The following is a 21,379-nucleotide window of genomic DNA, read 5'->3' on the forward strand; positions in this document are numbered from 1 at the left end:
ATGTTCTATAAATGTAATGTGAAGTTTTCAAAATTAAGGATGAGACAATTATTATTAGAAAAACTTTAACAACTTCTTCTATATGAAATAGGATAATTTGTTGCTCACACAACGAGGAGGCGTTGAGTATCAGACAGGCACATTGAAAGTACTTTCAATACACCTGTCCTCTGTCAGTGCCTCATCAGTTTGCTGAGTAATTTTATATTTTATATTGATGTTATTTCATCCCAGATTTTCCATTGTTTGATTTTGACAATTTCCTCTGTCACTTTTTGGCTAGCAGCAGTAATTATAGCAGGTGGGACACCTTCAAAAATTACAAACTTTGCTTGATGTATGGTAATGGAATCATTCCCTACATAAGGAATGAGAGTGAACCCAAAACTGAAGCTTGTGAATCTTGCTTCATGATATTCTCCCAAAGCAATAAAATTTTCTCTCCTTCCAGTACTGTTCAAATTTTTCTGCTGAAATGTGACTGTTCTTGAGTACATTACATTCATGAACGTTTTGAAAAAAATATCCATGTAAGGAAATTGGACAAAACTGTAATTATTATTTTTTTTTACCTGTTTTATGAAGATGTTTAACAAGATCTGTTTGGTGAAACTTGTCAATTCAGTATAACCCTATTGATACACTTTTGTGAAAAATATATCACCTAGAATAACACATGTAACTGAAATAGACTTCATGCTATAGATTAGGTGCACAACTCTATGCAGATAAAAGATTACATTACTGTATATCACCTCTGACTGATGTTAACCCACAGTGAGCTGTAGCCAGAACCCCTTACAGTGTTTACAGGATATCAGAGGACCTAAATATGTTTCTGGCAATGCCCCTCCATGTGGTTTGCCTGAGAATTCACAAAGCAGCAACTATGGTTGCTTGGCCATTCTGAAACATGTTGCCACCAAAACATATTCAAGACATGTTAAATATATGACATTTGAAGAGAACTCATTGGCAGGGTACCATTAGAACAAGTTGTTTGGCTGTTAAACCATCTTGATGTATAGACTGATTTTGCGTTTCTGTCTGAAGGTGTGACTGCAATTGGATGAGAATGGAGTAGTGTGGACCAAAATTCATTTCCGTGTTTTACCATTTAGAGAACAGTTTTAACTATGTTTGCCTCAATTTATGTTAGTTTTGTACAAATCTTCAATTTTGATTGCCCTATACATGCAACCAACCATAAGTTAATGGTTTGCATTGCTTTCGATACTTCACAGTGTAGATTGTATGTCTTATCCTGTGGCAGCCCAGATCATCACACTCTCTCAGAAAGCAGTCACCATTCTAGCATCCTTGTACCTAATGACAGATTTAGGAGAGAACAATTCGAAAACTCTCACTCTACCCATCAAATACAGTGTCCTGCTGCCCGTTGCAGACTGAGGCATTTGTGGTTTGTGGACAATAGTAATTGGTGCAGAGACTGTGAGCCACCAGTCCAGCTCACACGATAGAACATTAGTTACCTTGATAGTCAGGTTCACATCTGTTACCATGCTGTTGCATCAAACTAACACTTCTAACAAAAATGTCCAGGTCATTATGATCGTCCAGACAAGACTGTGCTTATTCCTTGCATTGGCCATTGTTATTGTGTGCAACCCTCTTCTATCCACAAACATCATTGTCACAGCAGTGATCTTCTTTCACAAATGGTAGGATACTTATTATTATGTTGAGCACTTTGTCATAGCAGCTGTAACTGTTTCTGCTGGGTAGGTAGTACACCCAAAGGAATAATTTAGACATATACCTTAATAGTGAAGGAGTTCAGAGTTGTGAAGCTGTATTCAACACAGGAGAACTGTTGATATATCACAAAATTACTATGAAAAGTATGTGATTAATTTCTTTGAGAAGAAAAATTGTATAACTATCTACACCCGTTTATAGCTTGCTCTATGTGTTTTCAGGTCTGCAGATGGAAATAGAGGCTAGCTTTTATTTTTAAAAATTACTCATTACAATTATTGATTTTTGTTCTCCTGTTTCAGTTTAAAATATTGACAGTATTTTACTTTACCCTTATTGACTTCAGGGTTGATCCGTAACTGAAATGTTGCTATCAGTGACTACATTTTTTCTTTAAATTGAAAAGGAAAGTTAAGACAGTTGTAAAACATTACGGATATCAAATGAAAAGCTTGTAATGTAAATTAACGTCCAAAATAATATGTTATCCTCATCAACATGGTAGCTTCAGGATGAGTTGCTGCCTACTACATCTATTTGTGATTTGAAGCATGATTTTTGTTTGCAGCTAGGCAGAAGTCAAATGCTAACTTAAGACACAAATATAGAATTTTGATTGATGTATAGATTGTCTTGAGAAACCATTTTATTATTTTATTGTGTAACATTTTTATATTTCTTATTGTATGTCAATCAATAAAGTGTTCGAACAATAACAGTGTTGGGTTTTAGGTTACATGGCCATGTGCTGAGTAAGATAAAAAAGGTTATAAAATGTAGGCAAAAATTGTGTTCTTTACTTTAACTATCATTTTAAGAGTATGTTTAAGTGATTCTAGAATATTGCACCAAGTTCTAAGAAGAAATTTTAGACTTGCTATCGTCTACTGAGTTCTATGATCGAATACGTGCCTCAAATTTTTCATTGTGTAAATGGGAAATTTATTCTAAACACAGCCAATGCAGTTTCTTGATACAAAAGAAAAAAAAATTGTTTGGCCGATACAGATTGCTGGCCTAATATTTACAGTTACCCCAAAAGAAGTCTTCTGTTCTTGAAGAGTGATATAAACACATAACAGCCATTGAAACAAAGCTGGTTATTTACTGCAGTGGTAAAACAACCAATGTTCTGATTTCATTGTTGAAAAATTAAAGTTAATATTAAATGTTGACGTGCATAAGATGAGATCAACAAATTTTTTTAGACTTAGAAACTTTAACATTAAAACTAAAAGTGGAATACATCTACAGTAGACGGCATTAGTTTACAATTATTTCATTGATTAATAGCTAATTGTTGTTCTTGATTTGGAAAAAAAGAATTGATTAAACTCAATTTTGTCCATTGCTGTCAGTATTGCTTCCACAACTGTATTACTTTCGTAAGAAAGAAAACCAACTGCCTCCAGTCTCAGATTGTGAGTTTGGTTTCATCTTCGGGTGCTTCTTCAATCTACTTCATCTTTTTGAATTTAGTTTATTACTGATCCTGTTGAAGAGTATATAGGTATATAACAAGGAGGCACATCTTGACTACAATTAAAAAAAAACTAAGACAAAACCCATAAATTACTGTATCCAGTGGCGGTAACATGATTTTCAAGCAGGATGTGTGGAGACATATTTATACAAGCTGCCTGAGGAGAAATGGTTAGTATTCATTATTCAGTAAAAGTGATGTGTTTCACAGTAATGAAGATGAACAAATGCTCATAGCTCTTCAGAAATGCACTTTAGAGCACACATTTGCTGAACTTTTTTTCTTGTTTCGGTCTATTCTACACCCTCCAAAAATATGGAAAGCAAAGCACTTGCAGTAAAAGAGATTCATGTCACAGTAAGTACTGAATATGAAGAAGAGCTCATAGCTCTTAAGTTATGCATTTTAGAGCCCATTTTTCCTGGACTTTTTGCTTCATATGACCATTGCCGTCATCTCCCCGAATATTGGGGCACCTCGTTTACTTAAACACATTTTTCACCGTACAGTACATTTGCATACAAAATGCAAAAAGGTCACTGAATATCCTGATATAAAGACGTTAACATTTCCAGGTATACACAGGTGTTGTAGGTGATGATACAAAGATGTTACATTATTATTTACACATAGATGTCATTTGTAAAACAATTTTTTGTGCAGATATCAGATGTGATAATATGTTATGAAATAGTTACAACCATTAAATACTTGTTTCTTTAGCAAAAAAATAAATTTGGTGAAAAAATGGTGGCTGTTAAACTGTGTTTTCATTTAATACATTTTCAGAAATGTTTCTCTGTGTGACAGTATTTCAATTTGTTCTAGCATATGGTGTTCTACCATTATTTTTTAGAGGAGTACAGTTAGGCTGTTGTGGATGTCATCTAGTTTGTGTTTGTTGAGGTACATACTGTGGGCTGCTGAGGATTTGTGGATGAGCCTGAAAGCATCTGTGTACTCTTTGTAGTGTGTGTGGAAAGTGCTTTCTCTTTTATTTATGCACAGTGCAGGAATAAGTTACACTGTAATTTATATAATTCACGGTGTTAATTATCAGGGTGTTTATGTTTACTGCATGTGGCCCAAGTTAATGTGGAGAAAGCTAGGTTTACAGTGGTATTTCTCAGTGAGTTGGCAATTTTTTGTGACATTGTGCCTAAGTAGGGAATGCCGTGAACATTTTTTGTTGTCAGGTGTTTTTCCTGTTGTGCTTTTATAGGCCTCTATTCTGTTGGGCAGTTTGTCAGTTGTTTACTGTGTACTCATCTTTCACTGCTACTGACATTTCTTGTGTTAGTTTTACAGTTTTAAATGTGATGTGTGTGCCCCTGTTCAGAATGGATCTAAATGCAGCTTACTTATATATCTTTGGATGGTGTGATGAGTTGGATGTTGTGACATCAGTGTATGTTGGTTTCATATAGATCACACACACACACACACACACACACACACACACACACACACACACACACACAAAAAAAACCATGGTCTCTGGTTGCTGAGGCCAGACATGGAGTGAATTATAATGCAAGAAGTTCATCAAGTTCATTTTTGTAGCATCAAATAGGAGTAGAGTGTCATCGACATAGCTCCTGCAAAAAACTATTTTTTTCAATAAGTTTGTCTTTTCCTTTAAAAATTTTATTTTCTGAGTGGTTGATGAATGTGTCAGTCAGGAGGCTCACCATGTTGTTAACCATTTGATGAGACTACTTCTTGTTGACAGATCTTATCATTAAATGAGAAATAGTTGTGAAACAGTAATAGTTCAAGTAAATGGACTGACTCTGAAATCTCCGGCAGGATCAATTTCCTGTGTTTGATAAGAATTTTGTCACAATTTCTGTTTTCTATTTGACAGGTACATTTGTGAACAGATTAATAATGTCAAATGAGGCAAATCTATCTTCTATTTGGGGATTTTTTATCTCTGATGAAAGTTGTTAACTCTTGTGTATTTTTTACTGAATATGAAAATTTTATGAAAAGGATAGGTTGCTATTCACGAAATAACAGAAATGTTGAGTTGCAGACAGGCACAACAGAAATATTACTAAAACATGTTATCTTTCGGCAAAAAGGCCTTTTTCTGAAATAAACAACATACACACATTCGCGCAAATACAGCTCGCGCACACATGACCACTGTCTCTGGCTGCCGAAATCAGACCATTGTCATTATTCCATCCTTGATTTTCCATTTCTCGATTTTATTGAATATGTGAATTTGAAAATGTACGGTTCCCTGAGGATATTATTTAATAATTGAGAATGTTTGCATGCTGATGTATTTTTTTGGAATTGACAAAATGTGTGCAGTCAGGTTTGTAGATTTTTTTGTGTTTATATGTGTTTGGGGGCATTGGTGTTCATCAGTGTGCAACATTTTATTTGTTTGTCATATGGCAGGATCACATTGCTTAAGCATTTTAGGGAACATGGTTCAGTTCAGTAATGGTGTTTTCATCACACCATTCAAACACACACACAAGCATGCTGCATTTAGAACCATTATGAACATGGGCACCACACATTACCTTTCAAACTGAAACCACTAACACAAGAAATATCAATGGCAGTGAAAGATGAGTACACAGTAAATTTAAAAAAAAAATTGCCAACTTATTTTAGAAATACCAATATAAAAATACCTTTTCCCATAAACAACAAACTTGGAATGTCACTTACCTCACACAGAAGACATAAACACCCCAATAATAGAACACAGTGGAATATATACAATGTGGTCAGAAACAATCTGCTTTTAAGGGTATCGCAGGGTAAGTTGTGATGTTAAGAGAAAAAAAAAAATTCAATATGTTTCACCATTTCCAAGTTAATTGGAATTGAAGTTAGGCACACAATCACCAAGTATGTTCTTCATTCAGTTTCCTAAACCTGAACAAGAAAGAGCTACAAAAATTGGCATGGGACAGTGGTAGGGATCGAACCTGAGTGAAAGGCTGAGCAGTCTCATGCACTATCATGCACGCAACTGACACTAATTGTATTGGGCGGGCTTCTTAAATTTGCATGCACAATGGCTTGATTGGCTAACTTCAGTGCTAATTGACTCAGAAATGTTGCAAAGTATAGAATTTTTCTTTTTTTTTTCCTTAACGATTATTTCTCTGCACAACCTACCCTGCAAGGCCCTAACAAGCTTTTCAGACAGTTTTTGACCAGCCTGTATTACAGTGTAATAGACCCTGTGTCATACGGAGACAAAACAGAAAGAACTTTTCATATATGATACAAAAACCACAATGATGCTTGTCTAAACCACTTTGATAAATTCTCAGCAACTAACAATATGCACCTGAATAGGTACACTTTAAATGACATCCACAACAGACAAACTGTACCCCACGGGGAAATTGGGTGTAAAAAACTTGATCTGCTAGAACAATTAGAAATACTGTCACATAGAAAAATTCTAAAAATGTGTTAAATGAATAACAGCGTTTAACAGCCACAGCATTTTCAGGAATTTCAAAAGTTTATTTTTTTCCTAAGGAAATAAATATTTAATAGTTGTAACAATTTCACAACATAAGCACATTTAATATCCACACAAATAATTGCCTTGCAAAGGATACCTGCGCATAAATAATAATGTAACATCTTTGTATCATATTAGAAATAAAAACAAATGCTTATATGACAAATTGTAACATCTTTACATTTGGATATTCATTGACTTGTTTGCATTTTGTTTACTAGTATGCAGTGAGATGAAAATTATATATATACCTTCTCGTGCCCTTCTTAAAAACTGCCACTGGAACAGAAAGTTATTTTTACATCTTGTCAGAGTTTTGTAAAAATTGTAGTTATAGTGTGCCTCCTTATAATATTCCTGTTAATCCTAACAGGAAAAGTATTAACGTAAAATATATATATATCAAACAGTGGAAACTCCAGATAAGAATATCAACAATGTAGGAGAAGACAGAATGCTACTAACCACAAGAAGATACATCAAGTTGCAGACAGTCACATAAAACTTTCAGCCACAGCTTTCGTCAGTAAAACACACACACACACACACACACACACACACACACACACAAGCAAGCAAGCAAGCACACCCCATGCACAAATGACTACCAACTCCAGCGTCTCAGGCCAGAATGCCAGAAAAATATTTGCACTGATCAAGTACCTAAACACAAGCACACAGGGCTTAAAATGCATTGTGTACTAAAAGAAATAATTCTAAGTACTGCATGCAGAGAAAACTACTCAGAAGTGATATGTGACATCATGCATTTTCTCTCTTAATGCTACATTCTACTCAATTTCCATGATATTTGTTGATTCCAAAGGAAGGGGACACACACACACACACACACACACACACACACACACACACACACACACACACACACACACACTCTTTTCTAAATCAACTAGTACTCTGAATCAAAAGTAACTTGAGAACTATAATCTATGAGCTTGCATTGGAATTCCTTGTCAGTTAATTCTTTATTCCTACTGCAATCCAAAAGCAACAAAAGTGCTTATGTTGTTAAAGAACAATTTTTCATGGTGTAGTATTAGTGCTCATCCGGTTTATTACCTTGAAATGTTAAATGCAGTGTATGAGAATCTTACTTCAGACTGCCACTCAGTTGACTGATTTAAATTTGATTTTAATTGGGGGGGGGGGGGGGGAGGAGGGCAAATTGAGAATGGGAGAAGACTGGCATGATAGAAGGTGTGTGTAGTGCTGCAGTGAGAGCAGAGAAGGGAATAGGTACTAGATAGTTGGAAGACACAGACTAGCAAAGATTGAGATCTGGTTGGGCTATGTAATCAAAGGATATGTTGTAGAGATGGCCACAGTTTGATGATAACTGACTGACTGACAGCTTGTTAGTTGGTCATGTCCATGTAGAAAATGGCTCAGTGGCTGGAGCTTACTTGGTAAGTCACATGGCATATTTCACACATGGTCATGCCTTTGATGGGATATGAGACACATGTCACAGCACTGGAGTAGGTAGTGGTAGGATTTATGGGGAAGGTCTTGCATCTAGGTCTATTGCAAGGATATGAGCCACAAGACAAGGGGTTCGGAGCAGGGGAGAAGTAGGTATGGACAAGGATATTGTGTAGGTTGGGTGGGCAGCAGAATACAACTGTGGGAGGGGTGGGGAGGACATTTCTCATTGCAGGGCACAATGAGAAGTAGTTGAAACCATGGTATAGAATGTGACTCAGTTGCTCCAGACTTAGATGGTTCTGAGTCATGAGAGTAGTGCTCCTTTGTGGCCAGACAGTGGGTATATGGAGAATTATAGGTGAATGATGAGACAAGACATGGGAGATCTCTTTCCGGACAGGGGTGGGGCAGTAATTTCAGTCTGCAAAGGCCCAAGTGAGAAACTCGTCATATTCGAAGAGGGGCTGCTTGTCACTCCAGGTGACTACAGGTGGCCATATGTGTGATACAACTTTGTGCAAAATGGGTGGCAGCTGTCAAAATGGAAGTATTGTTGGTGGTTGGTAGGTTTGGTGTGAAGGCCTAATGTAACCATCCTTGAAGTAGAGGTCGACATTGAGGAAGGTGGCTTGTTGGATTGAGGACCATCCAGTGAAGCAAGTGGTAGATAATGTGGAGGAATGTGAAGAGAGTGTCTTCACCCTCAGTCCAGATCACAAAGATGACATCACTAAATCTGAACCAGGGGAGGGTTTGTGATTCTGAGGGATTAGGAGGGATTTCTGCAGATGGCCAATGAGTAGGTTGGCATAAGGTGGTGCCATGTAGATGCCTATCGCTGTAACACATATTTGTTTATAGGTGATGCTTTCAAAGAAGAAGTAATTGCGGGTGGTGGTATAGCTGCTCATGGTGACCAGGAAGGTTGTGGTTTAGGTTAAAGGTATGGAGTCAGTTGGGTGTTGGGAAAGGTAGTGTTTCAGTAGCGGTGACACCATGGTCTTCAGAATGTTAGTGTAGAGGGAGGTGCCATCAACATTGATGAGCTGTGTGATGAGTGGTAAAGGAACAGGAACGGTGAAGAGTCAGTGTAGGAAATGGTTGGTGGCTTTTTAATAGGATGGCAGGTTACATGAAATGGCCTGAAGGTAGGTGTTCATTCATGAGAGCAGAGATTCTCTCTTTGGGGACGCATTAACCAACAACAATGGGGCATTCTGGGTGTTCATTTTAATAGCTTTAAAAAGCACATATAGAGGTAGGGGTGCGAGGAGAGGTGGGAGCGAAGAGGGAGAGGGAGAGAGAGAGAGAGAGATAGAGAGAGAGAGAGAGAAGAGACTCAGGAGAGAGGTTTCGGGATGGACCTAAGGATTTGAGGAGGAACTCTGTCAGATGTGTTCAATTAGAAACCCTGTCACAGTGACCTCTATCCATAAATCGAGTGCGGCATCCATTACCTCCTCAAATCCTTAGGTAGCATAATGCCAAAGAATAGTTATTCATCATGAAGTGTGATGGGAAGTGAAAATGTGGATTTGCCTTTATTAACAACATTTTTGTGAATTGTTAAAGAGTTTTTTAATGATATAATAATCTGTCATCTTATCATTTCATTATTTTATGGAAGTTTCATTTGATATGATGCATAGTTGGCACATTCTGTACAGTCTCTGACACAACTCTTCTAACACATGGACTCAACATAGTAATACAATGGTTTTCTTTGTTCTGTTGTAACATTTTCTGTTTATAAGCAGATGAAACTAAATGAAATGATCATATGGCATTGTTGGCCAGGAGGCAAGCAGATAATTCCCATTATTAAGGATGTTTTTGAAGTTTTATGAGTTTTTTTAGGTTTGATGTTTGATGAAAAACACACTTGATAATTGGACTTATTTCCAAAGTGCCAAAAGTGAATATTGGAAAATAATACCTGGCAGCAGGCAACTGTTGTTTTACAACAAACAAAACCTCCACACAGGGTTTCACAGCCATTTCTAAGGGCTAAAATGGAGTTATACAGTTTACTTCTGCCTTTTAGTAGTTAGTATCTCCCTATGTGTTGCTTACTTAGTGTGGTTATTATAGTAAAATGCAGAATTGTTTCAATACAATAAGCACAATTAAAAATTGTGCTGCATTTTTTAAAAATTTATTGCTGTGTAAATTGTTGTAACATATCTCTTAATTCAGGAACACTGTGAGAATGACTTAAATTTCCGAATTTAATTATTTCATGATGTATAACTTTGTTTTCTTTTTTTTTTTTTTTTTCACCACATTTTGTCTTATGGCTTTGGAGTTGAAGACTGCAATGAATCCATTACGTTCCAGAATCAGGAAGACTGGACTGCGCACTGTGCCACCGTAGTTTTTGTAATAAATTCAACTTGACAGTCCATGTGAAGAATGCACATGGAGCAGATCGTGGACCATTTCTTTGCACAGTATGTGGTCGCCGTGTCAAGAATAGAAATACACTTCGTGTCCATATGCACATATATCATCGATATAATACTGTTTCCAATTAAAGAGCACAATGTAAATTTTGTAAAGATTAATACACATGGAAAATTCACAGTACCTGACATTGCTAATGTGTCTTATCAACTTTCTAGTCAAGTAGGATTGGTTTTCATAAACCTGTTTTTAATAATTTAGTAAGACAGATGACACCATAACCTGTCGATATTTAAGTCACTCAGGATGATAGCTAAAATACAGATCGTGAAGAGGTATCCTTACACGGAGTTCTGTCAAATCAACTCATTAATATATACTTCTGGATATTTATTTAACATGTATGTGGATTTTGCAAAAGGTACATTTGCTTTAGATTTTTGGCATCATATAGTGAATGATATATTTGATATGAGTTATTGTATTCACGTATCTGCTTAGTGCTGTATATGCAAAGTATGATGTGTCACAGATAGGTAAAAATGTGAATTGAACATGTGCAACTTGAACATTTTATGAAACAATTTCAAAGGACTTTTTTGCATTGTCATTAATATTAATTTTATTGGAAGTAACATACTCTTAATGGCAAAGATTTGTAAGGGCACAGTTACTGTTGTGATAGCAATTTCTCACAAATTGACTCAGAAATTTTAAAATGGTAGTTGTTGATGCAATAAACTTCTCAGTGTTACCTTAACTTTTCATCTCTATTTATTTTCACTTTGTATTTAGCAAAGTTTATTTTATTATTTAACTTTGTTGTCATATGCCCTTCCCTACAGCAGTCATCATTTTAACCTAAGAGAGGGAAGCTATGTGTGCCATCTTTTTTTCCTTTGAATTGTGCAAACTTATTTTAACTGTTTGTATTTCATATTTACTGAGGTGGAATTTGAGGTCCAGCCCAACATTTACCTAATTGGGCATGGAAAACAGATCAAGCACACTAAGGCTGGCTGGTGTGAGAGCCCACAGTTGTTAATACACCACATGGATTCAGTCCGGGTCTGGCTCACCTGGCAAGCTATTGAGCTATACATTATGCTATACATGGTGCAGCACTTAAAGCCAGACAAACGAAACATTTTTTTAGAAACAAATTTATTAAAAAAAAATACAAGTGAATCTGAAAATCTGTCCACATATAAGTAGTAGTATCTTTCAAGAGTAACATTACTCACTGTAACCCCCTTCAGCCGCAATGACTACCTCCAATCTTGGCCTGAAACGATTGCATGGACTCCTTAAAATAGTGCTGTTCATACTCGTGAAAGTTGCTTTGATAGCAGTGTGTAGATACGTGACATTAGGGTGCCTCATCTTATTGGTAACTCTTTCGACTATGCACCAAACATAGTAGTCAACGGTGTTCTAATTTGGGGTAATCGGGTGTCTGAACTCCTTTGACCAGAACATGTCAGTGTTATCCGAGAGCCACTTTCGGTCTAAATGGCTCATATGAGGTCCTCCTCTGCCATCCGACACATTGTTTGCTCACTGACGTTTGATACTGAAGCCAATTTCCTCACCAATTGCTCCAGGTCCTCCGAAATCAGTGCCTGAGACATTTCGATGACTGCCATTGTTTGTGAGACGTGTTTCCTTGAATGAGTTTTCCTCACTGGGTTAGCAGAACCTCCCCCAGACATCTCCGAACCATTATGCTTGACCACAAGATCATAAACAGTTGATCTCGGGTACCTGAAGAATCGAACTATTTCAGTGGGTGAACGCCGCACATGAAGACTTTCAATAATTGCGGTTCTTCGGTTGTACTTCACACTTGTCCATAACATCTCAGCCATTTTGAGGTTCTGACTGTGTACTACACACCTATGGCTTTCAAGAATGCCAATCACAACCTCTGGTGGAACTACAACATGGTGGGAAATTCAAGTTGAAGTTTGGCCAGATTTTAGTGCCGCACCCTGTACGAGCAAGTCTTTCTATTAGTTTTCACTATTTCATAATATCCAATTTTGTAATACTTAATTTCTCTGTCTTACCTGCAGTAACTAGTGTCGACATATGTTAAAGGTAACAAACGTACAATCAAAAAATTGTGGTCTTTGTGAGAAATGGGGGTATTTATGTATAAAATTGGAACCACCTGTGGGAATGGTCGTAAGAAGAAAACATAAAAAATAAAATGTGCAATAACAAACTTATTGATTAGCATTTCTTCATTTTAACTATTTTTACGTTGTGACATTTTCAGTATCAAAATCAGGTTTCTTTTTGAGATACTTCAAAAGCCTCAATATTATGATTATTGTAGGTACTATATTGGTTAGACCATATGATAAATTCTAGTGCTCTGACTGGCTACACAACGTATTAGTTTGTGCGGTTTGCCACTGGGAATAGATTGAGACTGTTGATTTTAGTAGAACTCTTCACAATTTACATTAGGGCTGATCGTCATTTGCCAAGGTTTGTAACTCGACTGCATACAACATCGGTTGAGAATCAGTGTAATTGAAGCGAATCATTAACAGGTATGAAGTGATCTAAGAAGTCGGTGTGCTTGTTAGAGGCTTTGGTTCTTCAAGCGCACCCCCCCCCCCCCCCCCCCCCCCCCACCACCACCACCACCAACACCATCACAGTCACAGAGTGTGTGCATGAGAGAGAGAGAACAAGTGTTGTGAATGAGATTGTTAAATGTTACTAAAAAGGAACAGATTATATGTGGCAAGTTTGAACTTTGTACTGGACTGGGATTTTAACATAGGTACCTGTTGGCAGTCCACACCACTAATCAACACCATTCAGGCTTCTCTAATGGGTAAGCTCAAAGCTCCATCATGTCACAGTTTTACCTTCAATCTCTGCAGAGGCTCTCCCATGGTGCCATAAGACACACACCTCTGAGAGAACTGATATAGCAATGAGTTTTGATGTATCTGTATCCTCCCTGTTATATCCTTTCTCTCACCAGCTAATAGTTACGCAACACTGTGGGAGAGCCACAGCAGAGATCGAAAGGAAATGGTAACAGCCTGTAAGAAGTTAAAGCTTTGACTCAACCAATGAGGCATGCTCAGCATAATTGGCTACTCACTGCCCACAAAAGGCAGGGATCCAAGTTTGAATCCCATTGTGGCACACAGTTTTGACCCGTCACATATAATCAATGCAGTATTATAGAGAGACTTAATTCTCATGGCTTTGACTTCAGTGCGCCGGAGTCTGCCTGTGTCCTCAAACATAATAAATTATTTCACAATTAATTATCAGATTGTTATGTTAATCAGTGTAAGTGAGGCAGATTGTATTTGTTTCCAATAAATTGCTTTTACTGAACTAATTTTACCACAAGAAGTCAGTGAACAATGGAGTATAGTTTGATAACAAGCCTATATAAACAGTGATACAATTATTTCACTGTTACCTATGGAAGTGTCGCTTTCAAAATCAGAAAATTTATTTCATCCTTTATTTTCCTTTCCAGATATGGGTTCCAGTATTCAACCAGAGAAATTTCCTTGCACAAAATGTGAAAAAATATTTAATAAGAAATCATCTCTGGCATCACATGTGGCAAATATCCATGGCAAGGCTTGTGGCCCATTTCATTGCCAGTTTTGTGGAGGTGTTTTTAAAAATAAGAACAGTTTGAACGCCCACATGTATGACAAGCACAGATCTGCTAGACAGCCCCGTCCTTCTCTGAAGGAATGTGTTCAGCAGAATAATGGACTGTTAAGTTCCCCGTATACAGACAACACATCAGGTCATTTTTAGTCCAGTCTGAGATGGTGCTGTAAGTTCTGTGTACTTTTTTGACTCATCTGTGTATGTTACACTTGTGTAACAAAGATGAACTACACATTTATCTGGAATCTTCAAGTAGTAGATGGATTGTAAGAACACGACAAATGTCTCAGGTCTGTGGGAGATATTAGATTTTTCTGATAATAATAATAGCAATGACATGGCTAGGCAGTATTACTGAAAATCTTAAGCATTTAAAAAAATAAAAATTTAGACATTTCTACATTATTTTTAGTATGTCATATTTGCAGAGTGTGTAGGTGTACAGCAGTACAAGATTTGATTTTATATATTTTTACACACACACACACACACACACACACACACACACCAGATAAAGTACTACATGATTTGCTGTACAGAAGTTAAGTACGCTCTTGCTGTACTCATTAAGAAGGAGAGTTCTCCTATTTGTATAGCTTTATATTGAATGATTGAAACTTTATATATATATATATATATTTTGCAGAAGCAGAGTTCTCCATAATGACAATGCAACTCTTTATAGATATTTTTATAGCAGTTCCTGAATTTAAAAATGGTGGGAGCCAGTTTTACTCCACTGATTTATTTTTCTTTTCCCCCTCTCTCCATAATACAAATTGTGTAGTAAAATTACGTTGAAAGCCCCACTTAGAACCTGAACTAGTAAAATTTTCTATTAAGTAATAAGCTTATCTCAGATTTCTGTAAAAGGTATGTTCAGTAAGGCTACAGTAACTAATGCCATAAAAATTTAGTAATAAACAAATTCATTACAGTCAGTGCTTTAAAGTCGGATTTAACACTTTCACCTTATTATTCTAAAGATTAAACTGTCACCATCTGATGCAATGTTTTTGTGGCTGTTAGAAATCTTTCTGGACAAGAAACATAACCACTGTAAAACATATCATACTGGGAATTATCACGCAGAGTTTTCTTTGCCTATTAATTTTATTTTCATTCAGTGGATGTGACCTCAAATCAGTTTCGAAAAGACACACAAATGTAGTGATCAGAATACATTGAACCTTTAGGGACTTGTGTGGTAATATTATTCCATTTTTTGCACAACGTTGTGAACACCACTATGTTATTTGCATGTTCTGGTTGTGAGCTATATTCTGACTGAACGCCTTTTTCAGCAGACTTTTTGTCACTTTACTTGCCATCATTTATGAGTTGAAACAGCATACAAACAATTTCAAAATTGTGCATATTTGTTTTCTTTGGTAAATCTCTTCATTTAGGATTCACCATTTATTAAGACACCCCTGAAATATATAAATGATCATTCAGAATGCTTTTTATTTCTCTGATGGTAATCAGTAGTTTAAGTACATGTTTTTACCTGTGGCATTGATTACAACCTTAGTAAGTGTGATGGTATGGGCTTTCTCATAACCTTGCAAATGGCAGATCCCATTTTAATTGTTTTATTCGGTAGCTGAAGTGCAGTGTAGAAGATGTAGAGTCAGCATAAGTTCTAGTGATATCTTCCATATTTTTTAAGCAGTTCTGTGTAAAAAAAAAAAAAAAAAAAACCATGAATTGCTGTTGTATCATGTATCTTAGAGATAGCTGAAGCCGAAATCATATGGTTAATGCCAAAAAGATGTTTTTCAACCAAAACTAAAAGATACCAGAAACATAACACTATGTCAATAAACTGTGAGCTTATCATTGCCCAGTACCTTTCAGACACTTCTATGACATGTGATACGAAAACGTTGAAATGGTGTTAGTTTTCAAACATTATCATTTATCTTTTGAATAATGTTCATTCATGACTCTTACATTTGACTGTGTGACCCTTCGACTTATTTTTTCCTGTAGTGAAGAAATTCTTGAAATATTTTGCAAAACTTTGTTGTGATTACGTCCTGAATTTGCTGTAGTGTTTTAAATGAGAAACCACAACTGTTGGGCTTTTGATCTGATGAATAAAGTTGGAGGTAGTAAAGAGCTTTAATCTACTGTCAAAAAGTTCTTTACAGTTGTGTTGTTCACCAACTTGAAAAGGCACATATTCTTTGAGTTATAACTAGGCTGCTGTCACTAGCCAAAAAAAACTTCCATCACTGATGCAGAATGAAGTTCTTCATATACTGTCATCTCTTTAGTTAGAATCATTTAATCGTTGTCACTCTGAAACAAGAACTCATCATAACTGTCATTACTTCTTCACTCATATTTTTTAGATTGCTATATTGGAGGCTTGGAAGGGCTGTATCTCACTGCCCATTTCACGTTTATCATTTTGTCACTTCACCACAGGCAAAGCATCATGAATCGTCTTAATTTCATTCACCACAAATGATGTTCTTGGCAAGCCTGCAACTGTATCATGCATGACTTAAATAATTAAATACTGCACCAGCCAGGTATTTTTTCACACATAGCATGATTCGTTTGGAGAAATTATTTTCGTTGCCTAATGCAAATATTTACATTAGTATTCTGTGTAATGTTCACATGTGTGTTGTTCTGCACGTAGAAAAGTTTCAAAATATAGTTTTTCTGAATTTCCGACTGCAGAGGTATGTGTATGCAGAGGTATGTGTATTCACATGCAACACTGAATACTTAACGTAAATATTTGCACTTGGCAACGAGTATCTCTTTATTTAAATCGGTCATGACTCACCAATGGATGACAGTGTCTTTCAAGAAAATCCCCTTTTTGCACTGAAAGAATGTTTTCGAAAGTGATACACTTGTTGTTGATCAGTATATCGTAGTTTCTTTTCCGTAGCAGGCTGAAGGGGTCTATATTTTGTATTGTATTTAATGTGGCTTGTATCAGTGCCATGCAGTTATTTCCTCAGCATACTTTTCATTGTTTGTTCCGCTCTTGAGTGTCCAGCCAGGTGTATTGTTTCATAAATGAGTGCACTCAGCTTGACACTTGAGAGCAATACAAACAGTTTATTCTTCTGGAAAACTTAAGATCATACATTTTTCATTCTGCATGACCACATATGCATACCATTAAGCATTTCGCGGTGTTAAATTAGTAGTTGTGTCTTGTTCTCAGTGAATTGAAGATGAACCCAGGAGTTTATCAGTTATGTAATGGTTCTAAGTTTATCAAGTATAGATGTCACCATGAATTTTAGTTTTACTTTACAAACAAACTGAAGCAACACAGTTGATGGATCCATGTTCTCTATTAATTTATTCCTTTTTTCATGGAACTTTGTTTTCTTAGCTTGTTTAACTATATTGTGAGAACGCTGATTGATGAACGAGATCTTTCAAATACATACTCCTCTTGTAATTACAGATTTACAAATTCAGGACTGTATTTTCAAGGTGGTTGCTGCTAGTGAAATTGTTCTTTTAACTTAAAGCCATATATGGTCATACTCAGGCTGATGCTCCATCCATGCCAGGAGCAGAGTCAGGACAGCATATGCCTCACTAGTTGATGGTCCTCCATCTGGTTCAGTGACAATGTCACCCTCCTGGCCATCACTTTCTTCTCTCACACTTTCAAACAGTGGAAAATCCAGGATTGAATATAACAATATTGTGAAAAGGAAATTTGCTGCTCACCATATAGCAGAGATGCTGAGTCGCAGATAGGCACAATAAAAAGACTCTCACAAATAATAGCTTTCGACCAAGAATGCCTTTGTCAGAATTAGACAGCAAACACACACATACACACTCACACAAACGCAGCTCAGACACACGACTGCAGTCTCGGGCAACTGAGGCCACACTGCGAGCAGCAGCACCAGTGCATGATGGGAGTGGTGACGGACTGGGGGTAAGGAGGAGGCTGAGTGGGGAGGGGGAAGGATAGTAGGGTAGGCATGGCAGACAGTGACGTGCTGTTGGGGAGCTTCCCAATGTCACTGTCCGCCATGCCTACCCTACTATCCCTCCCCCTCCCCACCCCAGCCTCCTCCTTATTCCCCACCCAGTTGCCCCTCCCATCATGCACCGGTGCTGCTGCTCACGGCCTCATTTGCCTGAGACTGCATGTGTGTATCATCTAATTTTGATGAAAGCCTTACTGGCCGAAAGCTATTATTTGTGACAGTCTTTTTGTTGTGCCCATCTGTGACTCAGTGTCTCCACTATATGGTGAGTAGAAACTTTCATTTTCACTATACTTTTACATTCTATCACACTTTGAATGATTTCATGACTGAGACTGTCTAAAGAATTACAAACAAGCCACTCACCAGTATCCTCTGTACTGCATTTGGGACATCCAGGGGATCTTTCTTATGTCCCCAAGTAATACCTTGTCCTCTGCCACTTCTTGCTCTTACTCTTCCTTTTCACATTTCTTCTTCTCATCTTCATCTTTCTATACATCATCTTTGACTGAAATGCCTTTCAGTTTATTCCAAGATCTTTTTAATGTGACTGTCTACACCTAATTCTGCGCTTCAAGTGCTATGCAACAGCAATCCCTTAGATTCAGTTTTTGGTGATGAGCCATAATGTCTTCTTGATTTCCATGTTCTGTCAGAAGTTCCTTCAACAGTTGTCTTTGTAATGTCACTTTATAGTTTAGGTAAACTGTACTCCATTGGCTACAACAAAGTTGTTATGGTCGGCAGCAGGAAGAGTGTTTTGAAATGTCCATCTTCTTTGTCAATAAGCCTTTCTGTTTGGTGGGTGGGTGCATTGTCCTGAATTAACATCACATTACTGCCTTCTTAGCTATGAAGATTGAATTCTGCCATTCGCAAAACAAAGTAGTAGTCACCCAGGCCTTTGGTTGATTCTTGTAAAAGATGGAAGGTTTTTAACATTTTTGAAAGCCTGGGGTTTTTGATTTTCTCATCAATGGAAAGGGTATTTTTTAGGTTCCCCAAAGAGTTAGCATAATTCAACAGGGTAACATGGTCTTTACTAACCTTACACCCAAGAACATTAGTTTTTCTTCTAGAAGGTAAAGTTCTTTCCGGCAGTGTCTTCCAAATAATTCTTCTTCAATTTTGAATTTTTCAATAAAATGTTTTTACTGTCTCTGGGTCAACTTATAGTTTTTTACCACTTAAATCCAACTCACAAATAAAGTTTCTTGCCTTGTAATTCCAGAGCTAGCCATTCACTGCTTTAAATGAAAAAAACTGCTGCTCTTCCTGGCTAAAAATTTTGCTTCTTCATGAACAGTTAGTCTTAAAAGAGGGTTTCCCAATGCTTGCTGCTGCAAAAACCACTTGAATGTAACCTGTTCACACTCTTTGTTTTCTGATGTTTTCATTGCTTTTCTTGATGAACTCCCATTGTCATGCTCAAGGAAGACACACAAGTTTAAAAGAGGACTTTTTTATGTCTGAGGCTGTTGATGTTTCCACACTAAATATCTCAGCTAACTGCTAACTACTCATGCTTTTGTATAATTGTTCAAGGGCTTTTATTTTCTCTGCCTTAGGTAAGACAACATGTTTCCTTTTAGAAGACATATGCTGCATAGTACATTAAAACCCACAAGACAAAACAAGACACAAAAGATGAAATTTATAGTGACAAATCAATGTATACTCTATGTAGGCTGCATTGAATGACGGGGTACTAGAAACACAACAATGCATGTACTGTGTTCACTGTTCACTGGAAGATTTTGTCTTTTAATACATTTGCTGTGGATTGGTTTTAAACTGATGCTGTTTTTATAGTAACTATCAGACAAAACCAACACTTTTAGTCATATAGTACAGTTTTCTTTTTTCTCTAATCTGGATAATTGGTGGCCTGGATAGCTGTGGATCAGATAATTGGAGTTCTCCTGTATATATACATATTTGGCACAGTTCAAATACTGACAGAAAGAAAGAAAAGTGTCAGTTTTGTAGAATCACAATAAATTTAGAGGTTATTGTTGCAACATAATCTCATTCAGTAGGCTTTTCCTAATTGAAATTCTTTATTCCAAACTGTTGATCAGTGCCTTGGCATAGGTAAAAGAGTGTATTTGTAATTTGCAGTGAGAATGTTGCACTGTTACAACCCGCTATCTTATAAAAATAAGAAAATGTGTATGATAAGTACATATTGTGAATCTGTACTACTTATGTCAACTAAAAGATAACATACACTGCTTCATAGAAGGCATGTAACCTGGAAATGACAGTCCAGTGCCAATAATAGTATATTTCTGTTATAACTTGGTCGTCTGTAAATACATTAGCATTAAAGGAGGCCACTCACCGAATAACAGAAGCATTGAATTGCAAATAGGCAAACACAGAAGGAAGAAAACTTGATAGCTATTGGGTTTTATCCTTTGATGAGCTAGAATAAAATACACATGTGTATGCCACTACATGGTGCCAGCTACACAGATGGTGCCAATGCTCTTATGTGGCAGGTGGACTAGTTGTGTTGCGGTAGTGTCAGGCATGGTGGGTGGAGGGAGAGGGAGGCAGAAGGTAGGGAGAAGGAAGGACTGGCAGTGGGTAGCTAGTGGTTCAGAGGGAGGCAGTCAGTTTTCTGGCTAGAAATGCAGGAGGGAGGGGTGGGAGGTATATGGGCTGGCATGATGGTAGCAGCTGGTGGGAAACAGTACACACTGAAGGCAACATGAGAATTTTGAATGGGAGGTGGTGACAGGATGGAGGAAGGGGAAGCTGTTGAGTGGAGGTTGCAGGGACAGTGGGTTACATGAGATACAAGGCCAGGACGCTTACAGGAGCAGACTGTGTTGTAAGTGTATCCACCATCTTCGTAGTTCAGAGAAGCTGGTCGTGGTGGGAGGGAACCAGATGGCTTGGGTTGTGAAGCAGCAATTGAAATTGAGCACATTGTGCTCAGTTGCATGTTACACCACTGGCTGGTCAACTTTGTTCTCGACAACAGGTTGGCAGTGGCCATTCATTCTGGTGGACATCTGTGGCTGGTAGCCATACCAACATAAAAGGCTGTGCATTGTTTGCAGCAGAGTTGGTAGACTATATGACATGACTTCTTTGACACGTGGCCCAGCCGCTGATGGTGGTAGGATAAGCCCGTGACAAGACTGTAGTAGGTGC

General features: G+C 37.2%; 1 protein-coding gene across 6 annotated transcripts in view; it reads left to right on the forward strand.

Annotated features, from left to right (window-relative positions):
• The window catches only part of LOC126478532 (broad-complex core protein isoforms 1/2/3/4/5-like), a 352,226-nt gene that overhangs the window by 211,592 nt on the left and 119,255 nt on the right, over positions 1-21,379 (forward strand). Inside the window, exon 6 of one of the 6 annotated variants that reach the window (XM_050103716.1) lies at positions 10,494-10,606. The exons of 4 other annotated variants lie outside the window; for them this stretch is intronic. In XM_050103716.1, coding sequence (XP_049959673.1) covers positions 10,494-10,606 — 113 coding nt within the window. Of the gene's footprint in view, positions 1-10,493; positions 11,229-21,379 lie in introns of those variants that run through there. One more of the 6 variants, XM_050103715.1, reaches the window with a different exon arrangement.

Source organism: Schistocerca serialis, chromosome 1, assembly GCF_023864345.2.
Source record: "Schistocerca serialis cubense isolate TAMUIC-IGC-003099 chromosome 1, iqSchSeri2.2, whole genome shotgun sequence".
Taxonomy (NCBI): Eukaryota; Metazoa; Arthropoda; class Insecta; order Orthoptera; family Acrididae; genus Schistocerca; species Schistocerca serialis.